At 38.8% G+C, this 24895-nt stretch overlaps 1 protein-coding gene across 1 annotated transcript in view; it reads left to right on the top strand.

Moving 5' to 3' along the window:
- The window catches only part of LOC139711297 (low-density lipoprotein receptor-related protein 2-like), a 69167-nt gene that overhangs the window by 6401 nt on the left and 37871 nt on the right, over positions 1 to 24895 (top strand). The window contains exons 6-11 of the mRNA XM_071623202.1: positions 17 to 207; positions 787 to 1135; positions 4999 to 5100; positions 5597 to 5811; positions 6490 to 6675; positions 8463 to 8591. Coding sequence (XP_071479303.1) covers positions 17 to 207; positions 787 to 1135; positions 4999 to 5100; positions 5597 to 5811; positions 6490 to 6675; positions 8463 to 8591 — 1172 coding nt within the window. The remainder of the gene's footprint in view (positions 1 to 16; positions 208 to 786; positions 1136 to 4998; positions 5101 to 5596; positions 5812 to 6489; positions 6676 to 8462; positions 8592 to 24895) is intronic.

Genomic DNA, 24895 nt, shown 5'->3' with positions numbered 1-24895 from the left:
TGCTCTCCATCGGCAGTCCAAATGTCTTTGGTCTGGCAGTATTTGAGCAGAAGGTGTACTGGACAGACTCCGTAGAGAACACCATCAGCAGCATGGTGAAGTATGGCTCGGTGGAGTCGAGGGTCAAGTGGAGTCTGTATGTAGACAGCAGTCCCCGTAGTATCTCCATCAGCCATCCCTCAGCTCAGCCCAGCAGAGACCCGACAGGTAGGAACACAGACAGGCCTACACAATATTGGGAGGTCGCAATTTGCTTTCTGTCTTTCTCTATTTTCGCCCGTGGCCTGCAGTGGCCTCATTATCAAACCACCTGATGCAGCAAATAGCTTAACATCTTCCTGTAGCCACAATGTTGAATCATCCATTCAACGTGTACCTTCTGGCCTTTGAATGCCATACCATTTATTTCCTCCCACAAAATTTGCAAAGTTTTTCCAGTGATGGCATCATTGAAACTAGAGTCTAGTGGATGACTTTGACTTTATTGTGATTTCATCTAGATTTCTTTTGCTAATTTTGAATTTAAGCTCCAAAAGTTGTTTTACGCATTTAATTAAGTCATATACCTTATTAGGGAAATGTAAAATCACAACATAGATGCACACGGCAATCTGTAACCTGCTTGAATGTTTGGCATGGTCAATTTGGAATGGAAAGTTGAATTGAAGTTAGAAGTTGAATTGAAGTTGGCGACCTTCCTAGATGACTGACAACTGTATGTAAAACACAGAAGTGTATAAATTATCATTGTAACTTCTTTTAATGTGAATACGTCTCCTTGCTCAGGAAACTTCAACTGTACCACAAGCGAAGACTGCCAGACCACCATTCGTAGCCCAACTCAAGATGCCTCCAAGCCGTATCTCATCTATGCCAACACTACCAGCATCCAGCGCATCGACGCCGACGGATCGAGTCACATGACCATTGCCGACATCGGCCTGCGGAACATTTCCACCATCGAGTACGACCCGCTGGAGAAGAAGGTGTACTTTGCAGACTTTGGCCGCGGGGTCATCGAGCGCGTTGGAGCTGATGGGCTGGGTCTGGAGGTCGTGAGAACAGAGGGGGTGTCTTCCATTGAAGGAATGGCCATTGACTGGATGCATAGGCGACTGTATTGGGTTGACTCTGAGTGAGTAGGATAGAGGAAAAAAAAAAGGGATTTGCCGAAGTTTCCCATTTATGGATTATAGATTGCCAGAAGTTTTACTTCTGAGATTTTGTAGTTTTCAACAGGCCAGCTTCGTACTTCATTCAAATTCATTGGTGTATTTTCCACTGAGAACCCGAACAAGATGCTATCTAATACACCCGTTCGTCTGAAATATGTATCAGCACTTTGAACCGAGTTTGCATGCATTAATGGTTGCTATATCAAGACTTGGGGCAAGCTTGTATTTATTAGGACAGACCCTTGTTAGGTAGGTCTATATGCACTACAATATCATGAGAATATGAATGTGTATTTTCTAGTGAGCAATTCATTGTATGAGTTGATTTCGAGCATGGTGGACATAAGAATACACCTCCTTCCCCCCCCCCCCCCCCCCCAAAAAAAAAAAAAGAAATGAAAAGGGAAAGGCTTTGAGAGACGTTTCTCATAAAAAGATTGATTTCTGTGAAATTCAATGTATTAGATTAATTCATTTCTGAGGGAAGGATTATCAAATATCCAATATCCCACTGTGCCAACATTGCACTACTGTCTTCTCACTCTCTTAGTCACTTTGTGTCAAATTCTGATATGCATGTATGTTTCTAAGAAATAATCTTTCCTTAACATGGATAGATACAAGTGATTTTAAAGTTTGCTGTACACATTTTGTGCCTGAGCTTTTAAATAATAGGAACACTTTCATAAGCACCTTTCCTGTTATCTAGTTGACCAAGGCTAACAAACAGTAGGCATATTATCAAGAATTAGTCTCACGAATTTGATATTTATGGTTAAATTAATGAGAATTTTGATAAAATGAATTCACTTGCCATATTTGATCCATGAGGTCATGTCAAGGTAAAATGAGTTTCAGTAGTATGTTACCATCTACTGAAGATGAAGATGTAGATGTCTGACAGTGTGTGCAAGATGATTTTTTTTCTTTTTAATGGGGGTTGGAGCTTATCTTAGTTTCAAATTCATATTGTTGGCATGGTTACATATATCCAACATCCATGCTGAATTGCAAGTCAAGCAGGTATGATACTATCACAGGTTATGTAGGTGTGTACGTCTTTGAAATCTTCAGAAATATGGACAAATTAAAAAAACACACAATTCCCCCAAAGCAAATCTATCATGGATAGCTAGTTCCAATTAAAAATTATTTAAGCTTTACAAACTTGAAGTCAAACCCTGAGCTTATGTTCTCATCTACTTTGAAATAGTTTCTGTGCCAAGTTCTTCATCCACATTGGAGTACAAATATAGAAAGATTGGCTGGATCAAAGTTCGTGGCATGTTTCAGTTTCACCTACAGTGTATGTTGCCTGGACCTGGTCAAAATCTACGACCTTTCAAAAAGTGCAAAAATACTTTTATGTCACATGCCCAATATACTGCTAAATCAACCACCATTCATATGTAATGAATGTTGTTCATGATGATTGATATGATAAATTACAACTTTTTATGCCTCCGCCAACGAAGTGGCCGGAGGCATTATGTTTTCGGGTCATCCGTCCGTCCGTCCGTCCGTCCGTCCGTCCGTCCGTCCGTCCGTCCGTCCGTCCGTCCGTCCGTCCGTCCGTCCGTCCGTCCGTACATCTGTACGTCCGTCCCGTTTGTTTTTGTCGATATCTCAAGAACCGTGAGGTGGTTTTGCATCAAACTTGGTATGAGGGTATATCCTGGTGGAATAATACTTTGTTTTGATTTTAGGGTCATGGGGTAAAAGGTCAAAGGTCAGAGGTTATTTTGTGAAAAAAAGGTTGAAATTTCATGTTTTTCTTCATATTTCGCAAATGGTTCAAGGTATCTTCATGGAACTTAGTACTAGGTGTTTCAAAAAACATTTCCCACTTTTGATCATTGATAGTCCAAAAACTATTCATTCGATAAATTTGTCATTGATATGAGTAATAGCTGAATAGTGTACAATTTTGTTGAAGGTAATTTGGATGTGAAAGCATGAATCAGTTTCATTAAATCTAAGATTGATTTTGAAGTAAGGTTTCAGATTTTGGTCAAATTTTAACCCTCTGTACAAAAATGAACTTTGCACAGGAACCAATGATGTGTATGTGAGTGTGTGCTGACAATGGCCCTGAACAATGGACATGCCTGAACCACCTGTTGACTCGGCGTCAGTCTCGCGCTCCCAGGCACATGAATGCTTAATCAATAATTCATGTTGATTGCCCTGGGCACTGCTAGTCTGAATTCATGCACGATAAAGGGTAAAATGCATGCACATGGAAAAAGTAAGCACATGCTTCCATCATGTGCTCGCAAACACCACATTTCATTCCAGCTGGCAATCATTTTCAAATTTTGCTTCACATATCACTAAATCTGGGATATAAATAAGCGTAAATGATCTAAAGTTTTTCATTTTAATACAACTGTTTACTAATATTCTGACAAATTTGTCGATTTTTCGATAAAAGAGATCATTTTTGGTAAAGAGTTCAGCAGCATTTTTCATTGGGGCGATTTGTTTCACAGTTGTGAGTGGATTTATTTAAGGCTCCGTATACACAAGTGTATACTCTCACTGATTTTCTTTGCTTCCTGTCACCTTGTTTACGACAGAACAGAAGGTATTCATTGGAATTTCGTTTTTCAGAAGTAGGGAGAGCACTGTCGCCACTCAACGACAGTATCGGCAGGCGTTTCACTTCACACAGATACTGCCAGAGGCTGAATAAAGACTAGTTGTGATAGTGGAATTTCTCATGAATAAATAATAAAGCATTGAAACCCTGGCCATTGTTTAGACCATTGTCAGGGTGTTAACCACACACTCCCATACACACCCATTGACCCCTGTGCAAAGTGAAGTTTTGTACAGAGGGTTGAAAATAGAGCAAAATCTGGAACCTAACTGTGAAATTAATCATGGATTTCATGAAACTGATTTATGCTTTCATATTCAAACCACCTTCAACAAAATTGTACACTATTCAGCTATCACTAATATCAATGACAGTGTTATCTGATGTATAGTTTATGAATTATTAAGAATCAAAAGTGGGAAATGTTTTTTGAAACACCTAGTATATATGCATATACCGATGGGCAGTGATTATCTAGGGAAGTTGGGGGTCATGGGTCAAAGGTCAGGGGGTCAAAGGTCAAGGTCAACTCCTCAAAATATCACTACTTTCCTTATATTTATGCAATGCCTGAAGGATTTTTTTTAACTTGATGTATGCATGTATAACCCAATATATATTCTGTGGGAAGTTTCTTGCCAAAAGGTCAAAGGTCAAGTGAAAGTGCTAAATTGCACTTCTTCCTCCATATCTCAAAAGTAACTCAAGGTATTATCATGAAACTTGCATATTTATGCATGTTCTACCTAACAGTGATTCTCTTTGGAACTGTGGGGTCAAAGGTCAAAGGCCAGGTTTAGATAATACTATTTTACCATTTGATACTGAAATTATACTTTTTCTCAATACCTTGAAAATTACTCAATGCATAAACTTATAAAAGGGTCAAAAGTCAAGTGAAAATCATCAGTTCCCCCCCAAATACCTGCACTCTGACGTTTTAATCATTCATCCAATTGAACCTAGTTCTAGGAAAGTGAACATTCAGCACATTTGTGGCAAACCTGTCATTTTGATATTTTGCCAATTGTGTGAAACTGTCATCACACATTGTCAAGACATTGTACTGTAGACCTATTAGGAGAACCATGCATTATGGCAGAGGCATACACCAGTCACCGTAGCGACATTTCTAGTTTATTAATCTATTGCTTATGGGAAGCAGGTATATCATGTATTCATCAGTTTATCAGTGAATCCTTATTCTCAATCCTGACACAGGGCCAACCACATCGCCACCCAGAGTCTGTATGGGGGGAGACAGACTGTTCTCCTCTCTAATCTGGATGAACCTCATGGCATCGCTGTCCATCCCGCACTAAAGTGAGTGCACATGTACAATGTACTTCTCTACGATCCCCTACATCTCAAATGTGGCTGCACACTTCAAGATGTGGAGGATTTCAATTCCTTTCACTCCAATTGACGTCTATGCAGACAGAAGTTTGCCTAAAGTGAATAAGCTTGTTCAATGATGCCACTTTTCTGCCGATTGAATATTCATAAAATCTGACCGACAGCTCTTAACCTGTTAACTTCTAAATTTCTCATCAAATTTACTTTTCCATGAATAGAATTTTGCATTTTGTTGTCAAATGATGGCCATTAATAATAAAGCAATACCATACATAGATTGATCGCCCATCGCAAGTTCTTAAGTAATCAAATTTTCAAATGCCTTCGCTACACAAAACTTCAGAGAAACTGAGGAAACTTGTAAAAGTCAGATCCTGTTGTCTGCTTTCTAACTATCAAAGTGCAACTATTTAAAGTGTCGTTAATGGGCAAAGTTTGAAAATAATGTTTGCTTTGATGATAGCATTATCTACTGGAGCTCATGGGGATCCTCTCCGAGGATCGAGGCAGCGAGACATGACGGTAGCAAGAGAGTGACCGTTGCATCCAGACCAGTCCAGCCCACCAAGCTGGCCATCGACTACCAGCACAACAAGATCCTGTGGCTGGACGCTGGCTTGGGAACCATCAACGAGGCGGCGCTGGATGGCTCGGGACATAGGGTCATCAATGGGCAAGGTAACGACTGGCAGTACATTGAACTTCAATAGAAAGTTCTCATTTTAAGCTGCCATCTAGATTATATAAAAGTGATGTTAATGTACCCTAAACTTAGTTTTACTATGTCTTGTGGATTTAAGCTTTGTAGATTGATATCAATGTTCTTGTGTTGTAATTTCCTTTTGTGATTTGTATGTTCAGTAGCAGTAAAGAGGAATGTATCAAACTGCATCAGTTGAAATAATATACTTGAAAATTACACAGTTTTTCAGTGAAATTTGAAATTGAAATGTAACAAAAACTTCAAAAAGCTGTATTGATATCAGTCATTTAAAGCCAGCTTCCAGACAAAGGTGCTAATATGCCAATAGTGCTTTACTCATATATCGCTTGCTATTTTAGGACTGTGTGATGGGGTCCTCTTCAAAGGAATGATTCAGTGAATGGAATGATACAAAACTGAAGTGACACGTTATTTTGTCCCTTGAAACAAGTTTAAGATCAAAGTTTTAATAATCAAATCATTGTCTATTCTACATTCTCTCCTTCTGTCTGTCTGTCTCTTTCTCTTAATTCTCCTGCCATTCTTTTGTTCTGTCTCTGTGTGTCTGTGTGTCTGTGTGTCTGTGTGTCTGTGTGTCTGTCTGTCTGTCTGTCTGTCTGTCTCTCTTTTGCTTAATTCTTTTGCTGTTCCAGGAACCCATCTGCAGCATCCGTTTGGTCTGGCCCTGTTTGGAGACCTAATGTGGTCTACTGAACCGGCTCGGAGGGAGATCTTGGCGCTTGACCGACGGAGTGGTCAAAAGCGGATCTCCTTCAGTGGAGACTGGATCATACCGATCGACGTCCATCTCATCCACAGTGGGCGGAGGATCATTGGGGGTCAGTCCCGTGGATTTCTGAACATTACCTTGTTAAGATTAGCTACTTTCAGCACTGTGGGGAGCTAGGGGAAAAAAAAAGATTGCTGTACCCCACATAGTCGAGTAAAAGTTTACTGTACTCTACATCACCAAAATAAAAAGTATTGTACAGCACATAATCAGATGTGATTCCTGCTGACATTTTGAATAATCACAAGTAAATTTGATATACCACACTTGTATTCAGAAATTATGTTCTTCACCTAGTCAAGAGTTATCTGATAGTAAATCTAATGTACGCCACATGGTCGAGAGTTCTACTGTTCGAGCAATACTGAGCAAAGAGCTACTCTACATCACATATTCAAAATTGAATCTTCTGAATTCTGCAAAATCAAGTATAAATCAAGCCTAATCTTAATGACCAAAATTTTGGCATGCTGTGTGAAATTTGCAATCTTGCCCTCATACATGGTTGAAATGCTGTTCAAGTTTGACAAGCATAATTCATGAGTGTGCATGAGGTACTGATTCAATTGACTGCCAACAGATTTGAAGTGATGAAATATTGAAAATGAAAAGTCAAAATGTGTGTATATCTAGTTGTATTATGTGTACTTTTGACTGTGCATCATGTTTTGAATCAAAGGTCATTTTATTTAAATTGTGAAAGACATAACATTTTATATCACCTGCCAACAAGTGTGTCATTTTAGATCATATCAAGCCTTTCAGAAACATTGGCATGTTGCTAAAACTTCACCCTTTCTGTCTAAAAACGATTTCAAATGTTACAAGGCACTTTGTGGTCTGGACGATTGTTTGACTAATACTGTGCCCTTCTGTAATATCACATGACATGGTTTCTATGCGATATGCAGGAAACCTAATAAACGTGTAATCCTTTCTGATGTTATCATGGGGCATATTGGAAGAGACCAGAGGGTCAATGAAATGATAGGAAAGATATGACTCTGTGTCTGTGTGTGGGAGTTCCTCTGTTAAATGAAGCTGAACATTAACTTCCTGCAAGAAATGAGCCTCAGGCCCACCAAAAAGCGACCTTGAAAGTCTAGAAAAGAGCAACAGCAAAGTACTTTTGATCTCTACATTTTTTATGCTGTGATATGTCCTATGTCTTAGATGCCATATAAAGGCTTTGGTCTATAGCTAATACCTTTATTGAGCTTGAAAGAACAAACACATATGTGCTGAAGTAAAAGTATTGCCTATGACTTTGCCATTTTACTTTAAAAAACGGCTCCACATTGATGTCTTCATTGATGTTCCAAAATGTAAGCCCTATGCAGTCAGCTTTCAAGAGAGTAAGACTGCCATATGTTCATGTTAGATTTATCGTATCAAATGCCTAGTAATAATGATAACTTGCTTGTAAAAACATGTAATGTAAACATTCCCTTGCGACATGATTGTTCCAATCCAACTCAGCGGCATACTATATTTTTGGTTATGAATATTACAAACACATGACACATTGAAGTTGTAAAATGACCATACTGGCCCAGTATAAATATTGGGTGCATTAACGCAATGACCTTGTATGAGGAAAATGAACAGCGCCACCTTATGGTGCACTTCTTGTATCCCCTGCCATACTGACAATAATGGATACATTTCAAATTTATTACGACAAGTAGATTGGAATTTCACATAATTTCTCTCTCCTGTAAAACATTGTATCTTCAGAATGACAAGACTTGAATTAGATGATGCCCTGTCAGTACAAACTCGGCCAAATAAATGCTCTCATTTTCTCCTCCCCCGAACTCATGTCGAAACATAAAGATATTGATCCATGTCAAGTGTTCAATGGTGGCTGCGAACAAATCTGCATTTATGCCCACGTGAACCAGGCTGTGTGCAGCTGCGAGTCGGGCTATCATCTCAGAAGGGACGCGGTGTCCTGCGAACCAGGTCAGTTACTCTTTTCAGCGAACTGGAAAGTGCACTAGCCTTCACAGCACTTTGCCTGTTGTAGATAGTTAGATGCACTGCTGATGATGGCAAGTACTACATGTAGTAGTCATTTAGTGAGATGCTGCCCTCACATAGAATAATACAGCACTTCTAAAAATACAATTCCAACCTTTTTAACCATCAAATCAGAAGCTATGATAAGTGTGTCATGAATATCCATGAAACATGACTGTATTTCCCATTGAATCAATGATATTTTAAATTGGTATAGTAATATTTGTCACATTTGTTGAACTTGAGATAAAGTTTAGGGAGTCATTTAGCACTTTCTGTACCAGGGACTGGCAGAGAAGTGTGATATAAAGATATGTGATAGAACATCTGTACATCAATGTGGGGTTTTCTATGCCAATCAACGCTCAGAGCACACAAAGGGTTAAATCATATTGATGTTTGCCAACTCCTTCACTGAGGGAGCAGTCTTGGTATGAAGAAACTTCAGTCCAATTTGTTACAAGTCATTCTACCTGTTAACTTACTGATATGAATTCAACAAAAACTAAGTTTTACGCAACATACTGTATACGCTGTTATTTTCGCATACAGATATTTTCGCGAATGACGAGGTTATAGACATTTTCGTGAGATGTTGTTTTCGCGAATCGACGCCGACGCTTACGTTAATGCTCTATTAACACAGCACATGGAGTCATTTTTGCGTGTTAAATTCGCGATCCAACTGTGATTCGCGAAATTCGCGAAAAGTAAACCCTCGCGAAAATAACAGCTTATACAGTATTTGTTGTCTTCCAAACATGTTCATGCATCCATCATCTGTGCTCATGATACTAAATTCATGCCATGACATTATTGCATGAGCTTATACACACACCGATTGCCATGTACTTGTACTAACTTGCATTACTTCTAAATGCTACTTGTGAGCTTTGACGCTGGATTAGACATTATATTACATTTTGATATGTGTGGAATTTCTATATTGATTTTTGTTTTGTTTTGCATGATATGTTTTGTACACTTATGTTGTTTTTTGAAAATGAGAATGAATAAATAAGATGAAATTAAATAAAGTAAAATAGATATCAATGTTTGCTTACTTTTTTGTTGATATTAGTCATCCTTACATTGTTCATGCTGGAGCAAATGAATTGAGGGTTATCCTATTATGATGTCATACTTTGTCTTATGCATGCATTTTACATGTGAGGTAGTGATGGATTAATAGGAACCAACTGTGGACCAATGCTGCCACCACAATTATCATCTGATGCAGAAGGTTCATACCATGGAATAGAGAACAGAAAATACACTGTATATATACACAGAGAATCCAGGGATGGTGTGGCATGTAAAGGTCAAATGATATGCTTTTCACCATCCCCCCAAAATCTTGAACTGCTGTGGCCTGTATTCTTTAGATGAAATGCTAGGTTGACATGCTATGTCTGTGAGATATAGGCTATAGCTTGTGAGGTATTAGTTTAAAGGTAGACTTCATTCATAACAGGTGGAATGTTTAGTGTTACTATATCAGATAAAATCTGATAATTATGGTATATGACATACAGTGGTATATTTCTCATATACCTGCGACCAATTAAGACATTGACAGTATGCATTCAATTGGTTCTCAGTTTTAGACGGAATATACCCGACAATCGATTTTGTTCTTTGATAGTCATGCTTTTGAAAGCTGCCTCAAATATCTTTGTCTGCAGATTGATATTTATACATTCATACACACAATTTGTTATAAACATATTATTTCCTGAATCTGTCACAGACAGAGACTGTGAAGTGTGTGTGTGTGTGTGGGGCCACTTTATACCAAAGGTTGACAAGCCGCCACTGTCCGTCTGTTACAAGTGTATGGCTCATCAACCTCTGATACTCAGCCCTAAAAACGTGCTGTCTAGAACCACTGGAGTAAAATTGTCGTCTACGACTACCGGAGTAAAGGGGGAAAAAAACCAGGAAAAACTTCCTCCACTTTTTTTTTTTCTTTTAGCTCAGTAGACCATTTGACATGCCTGGAAGTGTTCACATGAGGTTGAGATGGTGCATACACTGGGTCCTTCCTATTCCAGTTTTATGCCCCAGTAAACTACTTGTGGTATGACAGGTGTTAACTGGGCCCACTCAATCTCCCTTCCCCTTAACCCTTTCATCCCAGTCTTGAATGATATGGAGAATCAAAGTTGTAGTTCTAAGTTGGGATCAAACTTTTATGGCATGAGACCTCAAAGAAGTTAACAATCAGAATCTAACAAGAAATTAGAGATTTGTACAAGTTATATGGCTTGATTCTCCATGCAACTTTGAAATTCATTTTTCTCATCACCACTTTGCAAGAATATTTAAAAAAACAAACAAATCCAAAAGCAAGAGTATTGGCAAGTCCACACATATGACCATGATTATAATTTGCAAGATTTCTCTGATAATATGGACATATCTGATAGAATGAATCCAAAAAGTCAGAAAGCCAAATAGCCTGTGGAAAGGTGGTGGTGACAATCAAACTAAAATTGGTAACAGTGCTAATCCACAGACACATTCTTATTGCCTGAATAGCCTTCTAAACTTCAAAAGTAGCATAGCTCCCTCTTCTGTTCTTTTCCTGAAATTCTGATAATGGACAACTGCAATGAAAATGAGTCATTATTGTACTTTCTGTGTGCTTTATTATACCCCCGCCAAACGAAGTTTGAAGGGGGTATATAGGAATCATTTTAATGAAACTTTCTCTGTTTTCTTTTAATTAATCTCTTTTTCCCCCTGTACTTATGTATACCGTTCACTTGAACAGGGAGTGAATCTTTACTTGTACCAGACAGAGAAAAGCTAGCGTAATGCATTGCTAGATTCTAAACAGGAACTGATTAGACTTGAAAGATTTATTGGTATAGACTTGCATCCCTGCAGACGACTTCCTCTGTGTGATACATCAGAAAAGAAGAAAAGAAAGAGAATTAAATTACTGTTAGTCTGCCCAGTAGACGATGTAATGGCTTCTTTTTTGTCAGTGACTGGTGATCACTTCATGGTGTCTGGGCCTTGTGACTCTTGAAGTCCACACATGATATATGTTTTTTTTGTATTATTTTATTTTGATATTATCTTTCTTCTTTGTTTATAGAGCTTGAAAATGTGTCTTTATGTCTGACGACATCATACACCTCGGGTATAGAGTTCACTTTTGGCATATCTGATTCAAGTGAGAACGCTGCATTCAAAAATCAAATTTGGCATATTGTGGCTGGTATTTATGTTTAGTCTTATGTGCATATGACTAAAACCAAGATGAACTCTTTGTATCTAGACCATGATGAGTTGCCAGATTGGGGAAGGAATCTAACTTTAAGTATTCTCTTTGGCATGTGGATAATTCAAATGTTTGTTTGATGTGATACCTGTATGCACATATCACTCGTGCATTGACAAAGATTGTATAAAACTGATTAAATTTATCAAATTCACACAAAATTATATAAAGGATACAAAAGTTTGCCAGTTTAAACACAAACATCACATTTAAACTTCTGCTTCAATCTAAGGATCAGCCATAGATTTACGAATTCAGAGACTTAATGATTCTGCCACAGGACTGTTATATGATAAGGGTAATTTCTTTAAATCACATAGTTACCTAAATAAAAACAAAATCAAATATACAATTCAAACAAACTCAAATTCGTTTGAAAGCTAATATCAGAAAACACCAGCATTATCATTCTTATTATTTGTCACTGTCCTCCTGACAGATATGGACAAATTGATCAGTTTAAAGCAGGAAACGCTTTATTCATAGCATTGCAATGTTTGTTTCAAAGGATCAATGTAGAATGAAGAAACAAGGAGACACCATGATTCAGGATTTATTTGTTTGTTGTCTCCATCCCTCCCCCCCCCCCCAAGTTGATAGTGACTAAGACAGCGGATGGGCAAGGGTGTGGGTTAGATTTTCATCTGCTCAGACATTGTAGAACTCTCCCAATCTGGTGATTAATCCCAATGGTTAGCTATAAGTGAGGTGTACTCTCGGCCCACTAATGTTATGGGTGAGATTGATTAAGCGGTTTAGGAGCTCATCCTTTTACCACAAAGTGTCAACCTGTCCAGCAGATTTCAGCCTTTGCCAAGATTTGGTAAATATCTCCTTGAGTTCTTCATACACGGCATCTTGAGGTCTGTAATGGATTAAAAATCCACATCCTCGTCTTTCTTTTCTTCTTTTTTTTTTTTCACAGAAGTCCAGCAATGAGTAACAGAATAAAGGGAACTTTTAGGTGTGTCTTTTGTCTTTCATGGAAATTGGCCACATTATTATAATTTGTGTCCATTGTAGGCACCTACTTCATCAGAGTTGATTTAAAGGATGTGGCTAATTCATGCTTGATGAACTTAAGACCCTTTTCTTGTGACATTATAATACAGAAACCTCAGGCTGATTTTTTTTTAATACTCTTCATTCAATAAAAGACATAGGTTTGCACCTAAGATGCAGTTGCAACAAAAAGTTTGTGAGGCGAGACAGATTCTTCTCCACAGATGTCGAGATTGTGAGAAAGAATGTTCAAGAAATTCTGCTGTTTTCTCAGAAATCATGACTCGCAGAAAGTCTTCCCTGTATTGCAGACATGAGCAGATACATAGTGTGCATTGAGAAAACATATAAAAAAAAACTTTAATGAAATTCAAATCATTTTCTCATAAAAAAGCTTCCACAATAATGCACATTATATTCTAGGCACAACTACTAGTATCAAATATGTACATAAGAATAAGAATGCATAGATATGATCAAAAGACTGAGGGGACACAACCAAACAGATAAAAGACTGTCCTCATAATTAAGCTGACCATTCAAGTTGCAAATAGCAGCATCCAAGTTGAAACATTCTAAGTGTGTGACAGTGTTGGATCCAGAGGGGGATGCACTAGACGTGCATCCCCTTTGATTTGTTGTAAAATAAAATTAAAAAAAAAAAAGAAAGGCGGTGTGTGCACCCCTCTTGAATTTTTTAAAGAAACCTGAAGCCCTTTTTTTTTTTTTTGTGCTTGTCAGCCGATGAAACCCGGAAGTGGCACGAGAAATGAAAAAAATGGCATGGGAACCTTTTTTGTCGAGCCCACCGGAGGTGTGGGGAGACTAAGGGATCGCCTGCGGCGTCTGTCCGTCCGTCGTCCGTTCGTCGTCCATCCGTCCGTCGTCTGTTCGTCGTCCGTCCGTCCATCGTTCGTCCGTGACGCTACAGAAATTTGAATAACTCTCTACTACTGAGGACTTCAATTTCAATCAAACTTGGAGGGAAGAGTGGTTATACAAAGTTACACATTTTACCAAACATGAAGGTCACCTCAAGGTCAAAGGTCACAGGCAGAGGTCAATGAACTTTAGGGCCCAATGTTAAGTTTTTACGGCGTGTTTTGATTATGACTCATAACTTTTGATGTATATGTCCGTTTGTGACCAAACTTGGATGGTAGATGTCCTTTGGGGAGTTGAAGGTCACCACAAGGTCAAAGGTCACAGACAGGGGTCAACAAACTTTTAGGGCCCAATGTTAACTTTTTACGGTGCGTTTCGATTATGGCTCATAACTTGATGTACATGTCCGTTTGTGACCAAACTTAGATGGTAGATGTCCCTTGGGGAGTTTAAGGTCACCACAAGGTCAAAGGTCACAGACAGGGGTCAACAAACTTTTAGGGCCCAATGTTAACTTTTTACGGCGCGTTTGGATTATGGCTCATTACTTTTGATGTATATGTCCGTTTGTGACCAAACTTGGATGGTAGATGTCCCTCCGGGAGTTGAAGATCATCACAAGGTCAAAGGTCACAGACGGGTCAACGAAATTTTAGGGCCCAATGTTAAGGTTTTACGGTGCGTTTCGATTATGGCTCATAACTTTTGATCCCTTAGTCCGTTTGTGACCAAACTTGGATGGTAAATGTCCCTTGGGGAGTTGATGGTCACCAAGAGGTCAAAGGTCATAGGTGGGTCAATGAACTTCCGGGAGTTACAAAAACATTAATTTCTTCTATGCAAATGGGCGAGACACAATTTGGCTTTTGCCTTGGTTTTTGTTTTTGTTTTTTCTTTTGTCTTGTCAGCTGATTAAACCGGAAGTGACATCAGAAATATATGTTTTTTTTTTGCCCTCCCCCCCCCCCCCCCCCCCCCCCCCCATATGGAATTTCTGGATCCGCCCCTGTACGATACATCATTTTCTATCCCCAGAGATTGAAAAACATTTTGAGCGCATGTAGCTGCCTGGCTCAAATCCCACAAAATGTAACAGATAAGGATTCTCAGTAATGGATCAAAATAGTCATTTGGGTTGACCAACTTTAAAAAAAAGTTTGACTTCCCTGGGAGAGTATTCTCTTCTCTACCTACCATCAAAATTTGGCGGCTTAAAGCAAAACCAAAATAGATATTATCAGCAATTTTTCTGGACAATATATTTTTGGACAGGCGCTGCTTTCTCTGCAATTTTCATTGATGCTTCTGCATAGCACACTTGAGTGACCATAATCATTAAATCCTCTTCTCTCTCTTTTCTATGAAACTGCACCTCCTATCTCTCTCCTATATCAATCACTTTGTGAATGGGTTAGGATAGTCAGGGCTTGACACTAACGGTGGCCCGGTGGCCCGGGGCCACCAAAAATGAAAGTCGGGCCACCAAATTTCAAAAAAGGGCAAATTTGGTGGCCCGCCTCGGGCCACCAAAATTTTTTGAAAAGTATGTCAATAAATTCATAACTTTTTGCGCCGGAAATTAGCAGTTAAATTTGTTCAAAGGATGGATGAAAAGAACTGAAAGAATGCCTGAGAGTGAGTGTTGCAAGTTTGTTGAAGTTTATTCATGAGTAGATATGTCCAACTTCTAATTCTTACTATCATAAACTTAAGTATTTGACTCATTAAAAAAAAAAAAGGACTTTTAATGTTTTTTATTGTTTTTTTTTTGGGGGGGGGACACCAAATTTTTCTCTCGGGCCACCAAAAATTTGAAATTTAGGATTTTGGTGACCCCATCGGGCCACCAAGCAAAAAAGTTAGTGTCGAGCCATGGGATAGTCCAATGTTGGTAGGTTATACTCATATATCATTTTAAAGCTTAAAGCTTACTCTTTTAAACTAAGTAGAAAAGTGAAAAGTCATTTTGCCTACTTTTTGTGGGTTTTGAGCCAGGCAGTCCCATATTCAATATTCAAATAGATAATTATTTTGTTAGAAGCAATATCTTCATGATTAGAAGACCTCTTTTGATTCTTTGATTTTAAAATGTTACGTGTGGAATATGATATCTGCATGCAGCAAAATTTGTTACTTCTGAGCCATGATTTTACAGGTTAGTAAGGTTAATACTGGAACCAGTTGTTACAAGGTGGTATTACCTTTCACAGGGAACTTCTTTGGTGGAGGACTACTACTGTGAAAATTAGCAGGATATGGATAACAGTTGTGACCTTAATAAGTTTGTCATAAAAATGAAGGAATCTCATACCCCCCCCCCCCCCCCCCCCCCCCCCTGTTGGTTATTTCTTTCATAATGAGATAAACTTATCTTGTTTATTGGTTGGGGATGGTACAATGGAGGTATGAAAGCAAAGATGAATTTTTGCTATGAGGATTTTTTCTTTTTTTCTTTCTTTTTTTTTCTTGTCATAATCTGTAGAACAATAGAGCATTTGTTCTGTTCTTTTCCATCATCATTCACCTTGACTAAAAGGTCCTGCTGATTGGCTAGGGAAGTAAATGACAAGTCATTATAAACGAAAGCAGTCGAACGGCAATGACTGTGTGCCCCTCGGTAGAGTTAATTGAGAGTTTGTCCACCGATCTTCGGGGGATGATGCCATGTTCAGCTAAATTTAGCTGAGAGTCAGCAGATGGGGCTAAAAATGTCATTGGCATCATTATTCCCAGCCACAACATCTATAATTGGATGGACTGAAGGCATCCAGTGGCCCCAGCCTATCACTTTTTGCGACTATGATGCCTTGACGTGACGGTGTTCTTACCAAAGTATGTTCTATATGCACATGATGGTGTTGGCATTGTCATTTAACCTTGGTTCTTGGTTTGAAAGGGATATTCTTATGTCCTTGTGTAAATATTCACACCTCAATGTTTATGGAAGGCAGCATGTGAGGCCCTCATGTCACGGTCCTGGTCTCATAATCAGTCTTGTGACCACCACCTAACTAAAATTGTTTGAGTTTTAAAAAGTATATTTATATATAATCCATAGGTGGTTGTTATTTTTGATGAAGTACTTATGCTGTTTGTAGCAAAGGGATGCTCTGTGCTGAGAGTGCATCATATTGAAAACTTTCGGTCATCTGCGAAGTTGCGCTTCCGCGCGAACGCTACAACACGTAAAACGGGTCAAAAATCGACGCATTTTTCCACAAAATCTGCCATAACTTTTAAACTATTTAAGAAGCAAACTTGGGGCGCCCGGATTCTGAAAGTGGACACTTTATGGATTATTTATGTGTATATATCATTATTGTAACATTTGTAGCAGTGACGCAAATTTGATTAGAAAAGTACCTTATGAGTAGAATTGTCTATGGCGAACAGTCCAAATTTGACGAATTTGAGCATATTTTGCCGTCTTGCAATTCTTCCAGACGGGATATCTCCAGAACGGAAGGTCGCACAAACTTGGGGCGCACGGTTTCAGAAAGTAGAGATTCTGCCCATTTTTGTGATACAAGAATCTTGTTTATTAGTTGAGCAGTCCTGACGCAAATTTGCAGTAAAGCTAGACTGCCCAGTCACAATTGCTGTCATAGGGAACGTGTACAATCCATACAGAACTACCACGTCACGAGACTACCAACGAAAATTTGAGCCGTTGACCTTCACTGTCTGCCGTCGTCAGCAGTGTGAATTCCTGTGATTTCAAGCTTTTGTTTCTCGCCAAATATCATTTTCAACACAATATCCAGATACAGTTGTATATGAGACATTGTCTAGATACGTAGCAGCCTTATGAACATCATAACTGTTACGTTTGGGAGCAAACACAACCAAATATATTCCTCATTCCGTCTCATTTTTCGATGATGGCTCTAGTCGGACTGGTGCATTTCCTTCGGAGGTGGTAATAATGTAAGTAGTTGCAACGGTCGATTGCCACCTGCTGTCTGCAATGGGGCGCTTACATATTATATACACGTGTTGTATACACAGGACCGATCAACTGAAATAATGTTGTAAAGGAATGATAAGGTCCTAGACTATATTATCTCAACTGTAGATTTAACCCGATTTCTGTCGCCTACACACACAACACACTACGCGTGAAATTACGTGAACATGATGTCCCTCCACGCACAGTGCTGCAGACCACCCCCATTAACGTGTCGACTAGCCACGCGCCCCACACGCACTCACTTTCGCCAGCGTCTGCTACCTCGGATTTTCTGCGTGAATTAAGGCGAAAGTTTTCAATATGTATCTTTGTTCCATTGCATGTTGGAAAAAAATAACAACAGAGGGTATCACCCATAAGTATATGAGTTCTATAGTACACATTGTACCTGCATATGCAAACCACTAGGACAGTTCTGAGGCAGTGGAGCATTCACCTTATCTATTTTGCATGAAGATTTTGTAGTGACCTGTTTCACAATTTTATGGAAACAAGTTGATCTTGAAAACTTTTCTTATTTTACAATGTACCTCTAATTTAATTGAAACTCCGTTTTTAATTCATGTTTCTCTGCTTTTACTCTTTTTACCAAAGTGAACTTTGAAATGGACCAGCTTGTCACTTTAACCGAGGACGAGTCCCAAGTATACTTGGGAAGTGTCTATGGGAAATGTGTGCTTATAGCAAATCAGTCTGTCAAGTCCAAGGGACTGTGTTATGACCAATTATTCCAATTAACAAGAATGTATTGAAACTCAGTTTAGGGCTTTTTACACTTGCAAATTTTTGCTTAGCCCCCCCTTAGCCCCACCGTTGGTACGGGACTAAGCAAAAATTTGCAAGTGTGAAAAGCCCTAAACTGAGTTTCAATGGGGCTAGGGGGGGGGGGGGGGCCTTAGCCCCACCGTTGGTACCGGACTTTCCTTGGCCCACTTTCTGTTTACACTTGTTTTTGCGAAAGTGGGCTAGCCGCACCGATAATCCTGTACTATCTGGCCCTGCAAAATAGCAGGGTTAGCACCGCAATTGCGGTGCTAATCCCACAATTGCGGTGCCAAGCAAGCGAGTGTAAACAGAACGAAGAAATAATCCGGGGCAAGCGACAGAGACGGAGTCCGACCCCCACTGACCAATCAGAAACGAGGTAATCAAGTGCTGCCGGTGCGTACGTGTACTTGTACAGTGCACAGGGTAATCATGAATATTCATGTGGTTTGGAAAGTACGGGGCTAAGAAATATGAGTGTAAAAAGGTTAGTTTTCTCCTTAGCCCAGGACAAGAGCTTAGTACGGGATTTATTGGCGAGTGTAAAAAGCTGAAAAAATTAGTACGGGACTAACGATAGTCCTGGGTCAGAGAAAGTACGGGGTTAAGAAACACAAGTGTAAAAAGGGCTTTTGATTGTTTCACTGTAATCATCCTTCTAGTCTCAGTCCAAACTTTGTGGTTTATAGATGCCAACACGCTCCTAAAGTGCTGGCAAGTGATCAAACACAGCTGAGTTATTACCAGGTAGTGCAAGGTGTACATTAAAGGCTTGCTTGAAGAAGCATATTATATCATTTAATAATTTCATACTTGAGATTTTGTGAGTATTCCAATTAAGTCACTTCACTGACACCTTTTCTTGAGAATGGATTGTGGTAGTTATGTCAAGTGTTCTGGCACTGTTTTATAAATCAATTCGATTTCTTGGAATATCAACCATTCCAAACGAACTTTGAGAAAACACAGAGACATAGATGTTGAGGAATGCCTAAAGGATCATAAGATTCCTGGGGTAGAAACACTTCACAGTGCATGAATTTGAATTGCAGGTTTGACGTGCGTGAGATCATGACCACAATCTTAAACTCGGGGATTTTCACATTTTTTTTTTCTCTTAGAGTTTGCCTAGCTGTTTGTTAGCTGCAGTACCTCCCTGTCGAAATTTGAGAATCAGAAGGGTGTTAATGTTGTACGATGTCTTTGTAACTTTATAGCACCCTTCTTGCTCTAGCCTACCCTATTGTTAGGTAAGAGGCGTATCCAATAAGTATTGTAGCCTAGCTTCAATAGGGAGGCCAACCGCAGGTGACTAAGGCTTGACAGGTGAGAGGAAATGACGGAATGGAAGGCATCAAAGGATTCCGCGCACCGTATCCTATCGCTGAGCTTCGACTCCCTTTTCAGTGTCAAGGGGTCCTATCTCTGGAGAGCCGTAGGGTGGACGGTATACGGCACTTGGAGGTCTGCCGCATCTCTGGGAGAGAGACAATTGACCTCCTTGTCTGATGTAATGAAATTCCCGGATGCCCCCCTACCTGTGGGTCAAGGGGCACAGCTAGCTCTCTGTTTTGATGCCTGGAAATACCAAAAGTAGTTACATCCTACTCCATGATCAAGTTGATTTTAACAAAAGCAGTGTATTGGGATTCAAATCAACAGAATCATGGAGGTTTCATTAATAATCAATGATATGGAAATTAGGCTATGGAACCTTAAATGTATTAAGATTCCATGAAGCAATGATAATTTCTGTTAGTGCAACCACGATGCATTTTAGATGAAGTGGTGACATCGCCTCAAAATTTTTCTGTTGGTTGGGCGAATAAATTCTACATATATGGTGTTTTGGTCAATATTTCAGCAAGTACGGCCCCACGCCCTGCAGAAAATTGTCACTGCTCTATATATTTACAACTCTATAAACACTTTGATGTTAAGTGTGAACTTTCTCCACTTTTTTCTTTTAGATTCATGCCAACTAATAAAGTAATTTCAGTAAAGATATTAGTGCAAGAGAAGGGGAAAATTATGAGACTGTGAGGTCATCACCTACATGATTTACACTTGTGACTGTCATTTATGTTACATTCTGGGGGAAATATGTGATATGCTGAAATTCTAATAGCAACTTGACTGTGATGTGGATCATTACTGTATATAATAATTTTTCTTTCTTCACATTAAGGGACATATACGTAACACACACATACATACATACTCTTTGTGACACTATTATTCCAAGTAAGAACATTTGGCACGTCTCCATTGTTAGTTTGGGTTTTTTTAAAAATCGTAATTGCCCTTGAGGAAGTGACAAAATGGGGTTCAAATTAATTACTGTTCGATCATATTGGGCCTTTATTAGTGTTGCTCTACACAATTTCTCTCCGGTACTTTTATAGATATTCTGACCTCCCTCACAAAGCTATGAACCAGTGACAGTCTGGAGGATGGCAAAGAAAGTTTTTGTCCCCGCCGAACGAGTTCGAGCAGGGGACTATGAAACGGGCTCCGTACGTGTGTGTGTCCGTCCGTGTGTCCGTGTGTCCGTGTGTCCGTCCGTGTGTGCGTCCGTGTGTGATCAAAATGTTCAAAATGCTACTCCTTCGCCATTTCTAACCCGATTTTGATTCTGTTTGCTTTATATGATAGCACTACATGGGAGCTTTGAAACTTCTATACAGAATTTCAATTGTGACCTTTGACCTTGACCTTTGACCTATATTGTACATTTTGCTTCAAAATGCTACTCCTTCGCCATTTCTAACCCGATTTTGATTCCGTTTGCTTTATATGATGGCACTAGGTGAGGGCTTCAAAACTTCTACACAGAATTTTGACCTTTGACTTCTTTGACCTTTGACCTTGATTTTTGACCTATATTGTACATTTTGCTACAAAATGCTACTCCTTCGCCATTTGTAACCCGATTTCAATTCCGTTTGCTTTAAGTGATGGCACTAGGTGAGGGCTTCAAAACTTCTACACAGAATTTTGACCTTTGACCTCTTTGACCTTTGACCTTGATTTTTGACCTATATTGTACATTGGCTACAAAATGCTACTCCTTCGCCATTTCTAACCCGATTTTGATTCCGTTTGCTTTATGTGATGGCACTAGGTGAGGGCTTCAAAACTTCTACACAGAATTTTGACCTTTGACTTCTTTGACCTTTGACCTTGATTTTTTACCTATAATGTACATTTTGCTACAAAATGCTACTCCTTTGCCATTTGTAACCCGATTTCAATTCCGTTTGCTTTAAGTGATGGCACTAGGTGAGGGCTTCAAAACTTCTACACAGAATTTTGACCTTTGACTTCTTTGACCTTTGACCTTGATTTTTTTACCTATATTGTACATTGGCTACAAAATGCTACTCCTTCGCCATTTCTAACCCGATTTCGATTCCGTTTGCTTTATGTGATGGCACTAGTTGAGGGCTTCAGAACTTCTACATAGAATTTTGACCTTTGACTTCTTTGACCTTTGACCTTCATCTTTTTACCTATATTGTACATTTTGCTACTAAATGCTACTTCCGGCGGGGACATATATTACGCACCGCGTAATTTCTACTTTTCCTTGTTTTGTTTTGTTTTCTTCCTCTATCTCCTCACTGGATGCAACAATTAGATGGATCAATAATATACTGCAAAAGTGGATATTTTTGCATGAGCAATTTCTCGCGAACAGCTGCATAAGATGAGTTTTGCATGTTTTATTTCCACAAAATCAGGACACGAACTACTGGAACATGTAGCAAGCAAAAAATATTGGCATCATGGTTTTATTTCCATGCTGGTTTCTGGTTGCACGAAATGCGTGAAAATTTCCACTTTTACATTGTCTTACAAGGCAAAAAGTTTAATTATGATTGGCTTGAAGTAACTGCCTCAGGTGTTGAAGGGGATCTTTATATCAAGGCCACTCTTCACCGACAAAAGGCAAGTGTTGTATAATTAGCTGAACAATGGGACCGAATATTGTTTACTGGACGCTGCCAAGGGGCTGCGCTAGATCACCGCCAAACCACAGGCTGATGCTACATGCCCTTTAATGCTGGCCTGTCCCTCAAAATGCTAAAATTGTTCGTGACATCTCCAAACTTGACTCACTTAATTACATCCTTGACATCGAATGCGAGCTCCTCTGCTGGAAGTACAATGCAGTACACTTTGCTTTAACTTAAAGGGACTGATCATGAAGTAGAAGTAACTTGACCACAATAACAATGCATAACAAAGGTTTGTTCAGTAAATGGACCATATTTGAAAAACAAACAATGTTTGCATATTTAATAATGTTAATATTCAGTTTTTAGTTTCATTTAGTTTTTGATCAAAGCGATTGACTGTCAAACTGTAATTGAAATTATTCAGATTTTTTTTCCCTTTCATGTAAAGAAATCATAAGAATTAATCATATGAATTTAGTCTAATAGTCTGTTTACCCATATTGAAAGCTTTAAAAACTGGGTAAAGTTTTGGTTTAACAGATTAGGGTGAAACTCAAAACAAAAGTTTTTGCCAAAAAAAAAAAACATACTATCCATTCAAAAAAAAAGAAGAAGAGCTGACTGATTTAGGGATAGTGATGTTGTATGATATGTCTTCACGCAGAGCGAGAATTTCCGCAAGATTATAATTCTGCCCAAAACGATGTTCATCTCTTTTTTATTCCCAGCAACTCGTTTGAATTAAAAAAGAAAAAAAAGTTTGCATGTGCTAATAAAGGCAGAAAAATCAGAAGAACAGTTAATTGAAAGTTTGAGCAAATGTAGATAAAAACTGACAAAATTGTGAGATTTTGAAGTTGTCATCTATCAAACACAAATTGCCAATTTTGTGATGTCACATGTTTGGTCACCCCCCATTCTCTCTGTACCATAAAATAAGAAATTTGTATTCTTTTATGAAGTAAATTTTCAGTCATGCATGCACCTTTAATACAATCAATGTAAATATTTTTCTTTACAAGCCCTGCATGCCAAAAATAATTATATGTCGTCATCAATAAAGAAAACAGAGATTTTATTGAATTTTATGCACACGACAAGTGGAAGGTGAGCTCCTAAGCTGCATCACAGAGTTGCCAATATGTGGTTGAATGATGTCAACCTTTAAAAAAGAAAGAAATTGTAACATTGATCAGAATTTGCTCCAACTGTCATTGTCCAGTTCTTATGATTGATCTGCTTTTATTCACAGAAATTAATTTTCAGGGTGGACTTCTCCAAAATAGGCCTTCTCAAATGCCTGGATAATGCATATAGTGCTGAGTCACTCGATCTGCTCCCATTGATAGAAAGACAATTCTCTTTAATAACTTTTCTAGTTTCTTAAGCCTCTGTGAAACCCTACAAGCCAAGGTGCCCCCTCAATCTCACAGCTCCTCACATCACACAACATTGCAGTTCATCACTGTTGTAACCCGTCAAAATTTTCACACACATTTTTGGCAATACCATCTTCGCTCTTTCTCTTTTCTTTTTTAACCCCTGCCCCTCATCCCCTAGCTGCTCCCTCCTTCCAGAAGCAAAGATTAGGAGCAGATGAAGGAACGGGGTTATGGATTAGCACCTGTTACCTTCTGCTTCTGTCCCAAGTTTATAATTATCACATGTGTGAAATCTAGGCACAGGCACAGGGGGCCAGACACACGTGCATGAATCTGTGTTGTAAATGTATGTGAAAACTGTGGCAAGTGTGGAGGGTTTGCAAGGTGTTATCGCTTAAAGGCATAATTTACCATTTGCACGTGAAACAAAAAACCCAGCATTAGTGCTTTAAAATAGTTCTAAAATGTGAGTTAGGGATAGAAACAACCACTGTAAAAATTTTGAATCAGTATAGTTGATGTTATGCACTTTAAATACACAAAATATGAACAATAGTTATAATAAGAATGTTTCCAGACTAAACCGTCTAAAGTTATGGTTTATTGAGAAAAATACTGATATCTCCTTAAATTTTAGGTTTTATTGTGAGAATTTTATATGGTAGGATGTTTTGTGATACAACAGACCTATGCATATACATCTAATGTGATATCTTACGAAAATTTTTAAAATCACTGCTCCCAAAGGTAAACAGGACCTTTAATATCTCTTACAATCATTATTCCCTCTTGGCATGTTTATCACCTCTTTTAGTCCAGATCTCACAATAAAATAAATTCACAAGCAAGTGCCTGGTAAAGAATTGCTTATGTATAATGTATATAATTATGTGCAAGGATAATCCAGAGCCATTGATAGGTGCTTTAGAATTAAACTTTATTGCCCTAGCTGTCTCACGAGCTTATAACAACCAAGTAAACAAACTCGG

This window comes from Diadema antillarum, unplaced genomic scaffold (assembly GCF_040938485.1).
Source record: "Diadema antillarum isolate AM-2024a unplaced genomic scaffold, OU_Dant_1.0 seq00001638_RagTag, whole genome shotgun sequence".
Classification (NCBI taxonomy): Eukaryota; Metazoa; Echinodermata; class Echinoidea; order Diadematoida; family Diadematidae; genus Diadema; species Diadema antillarum.
This window is presented reverse-complemented; position numbering and strand designations above follow the sequence as displayed.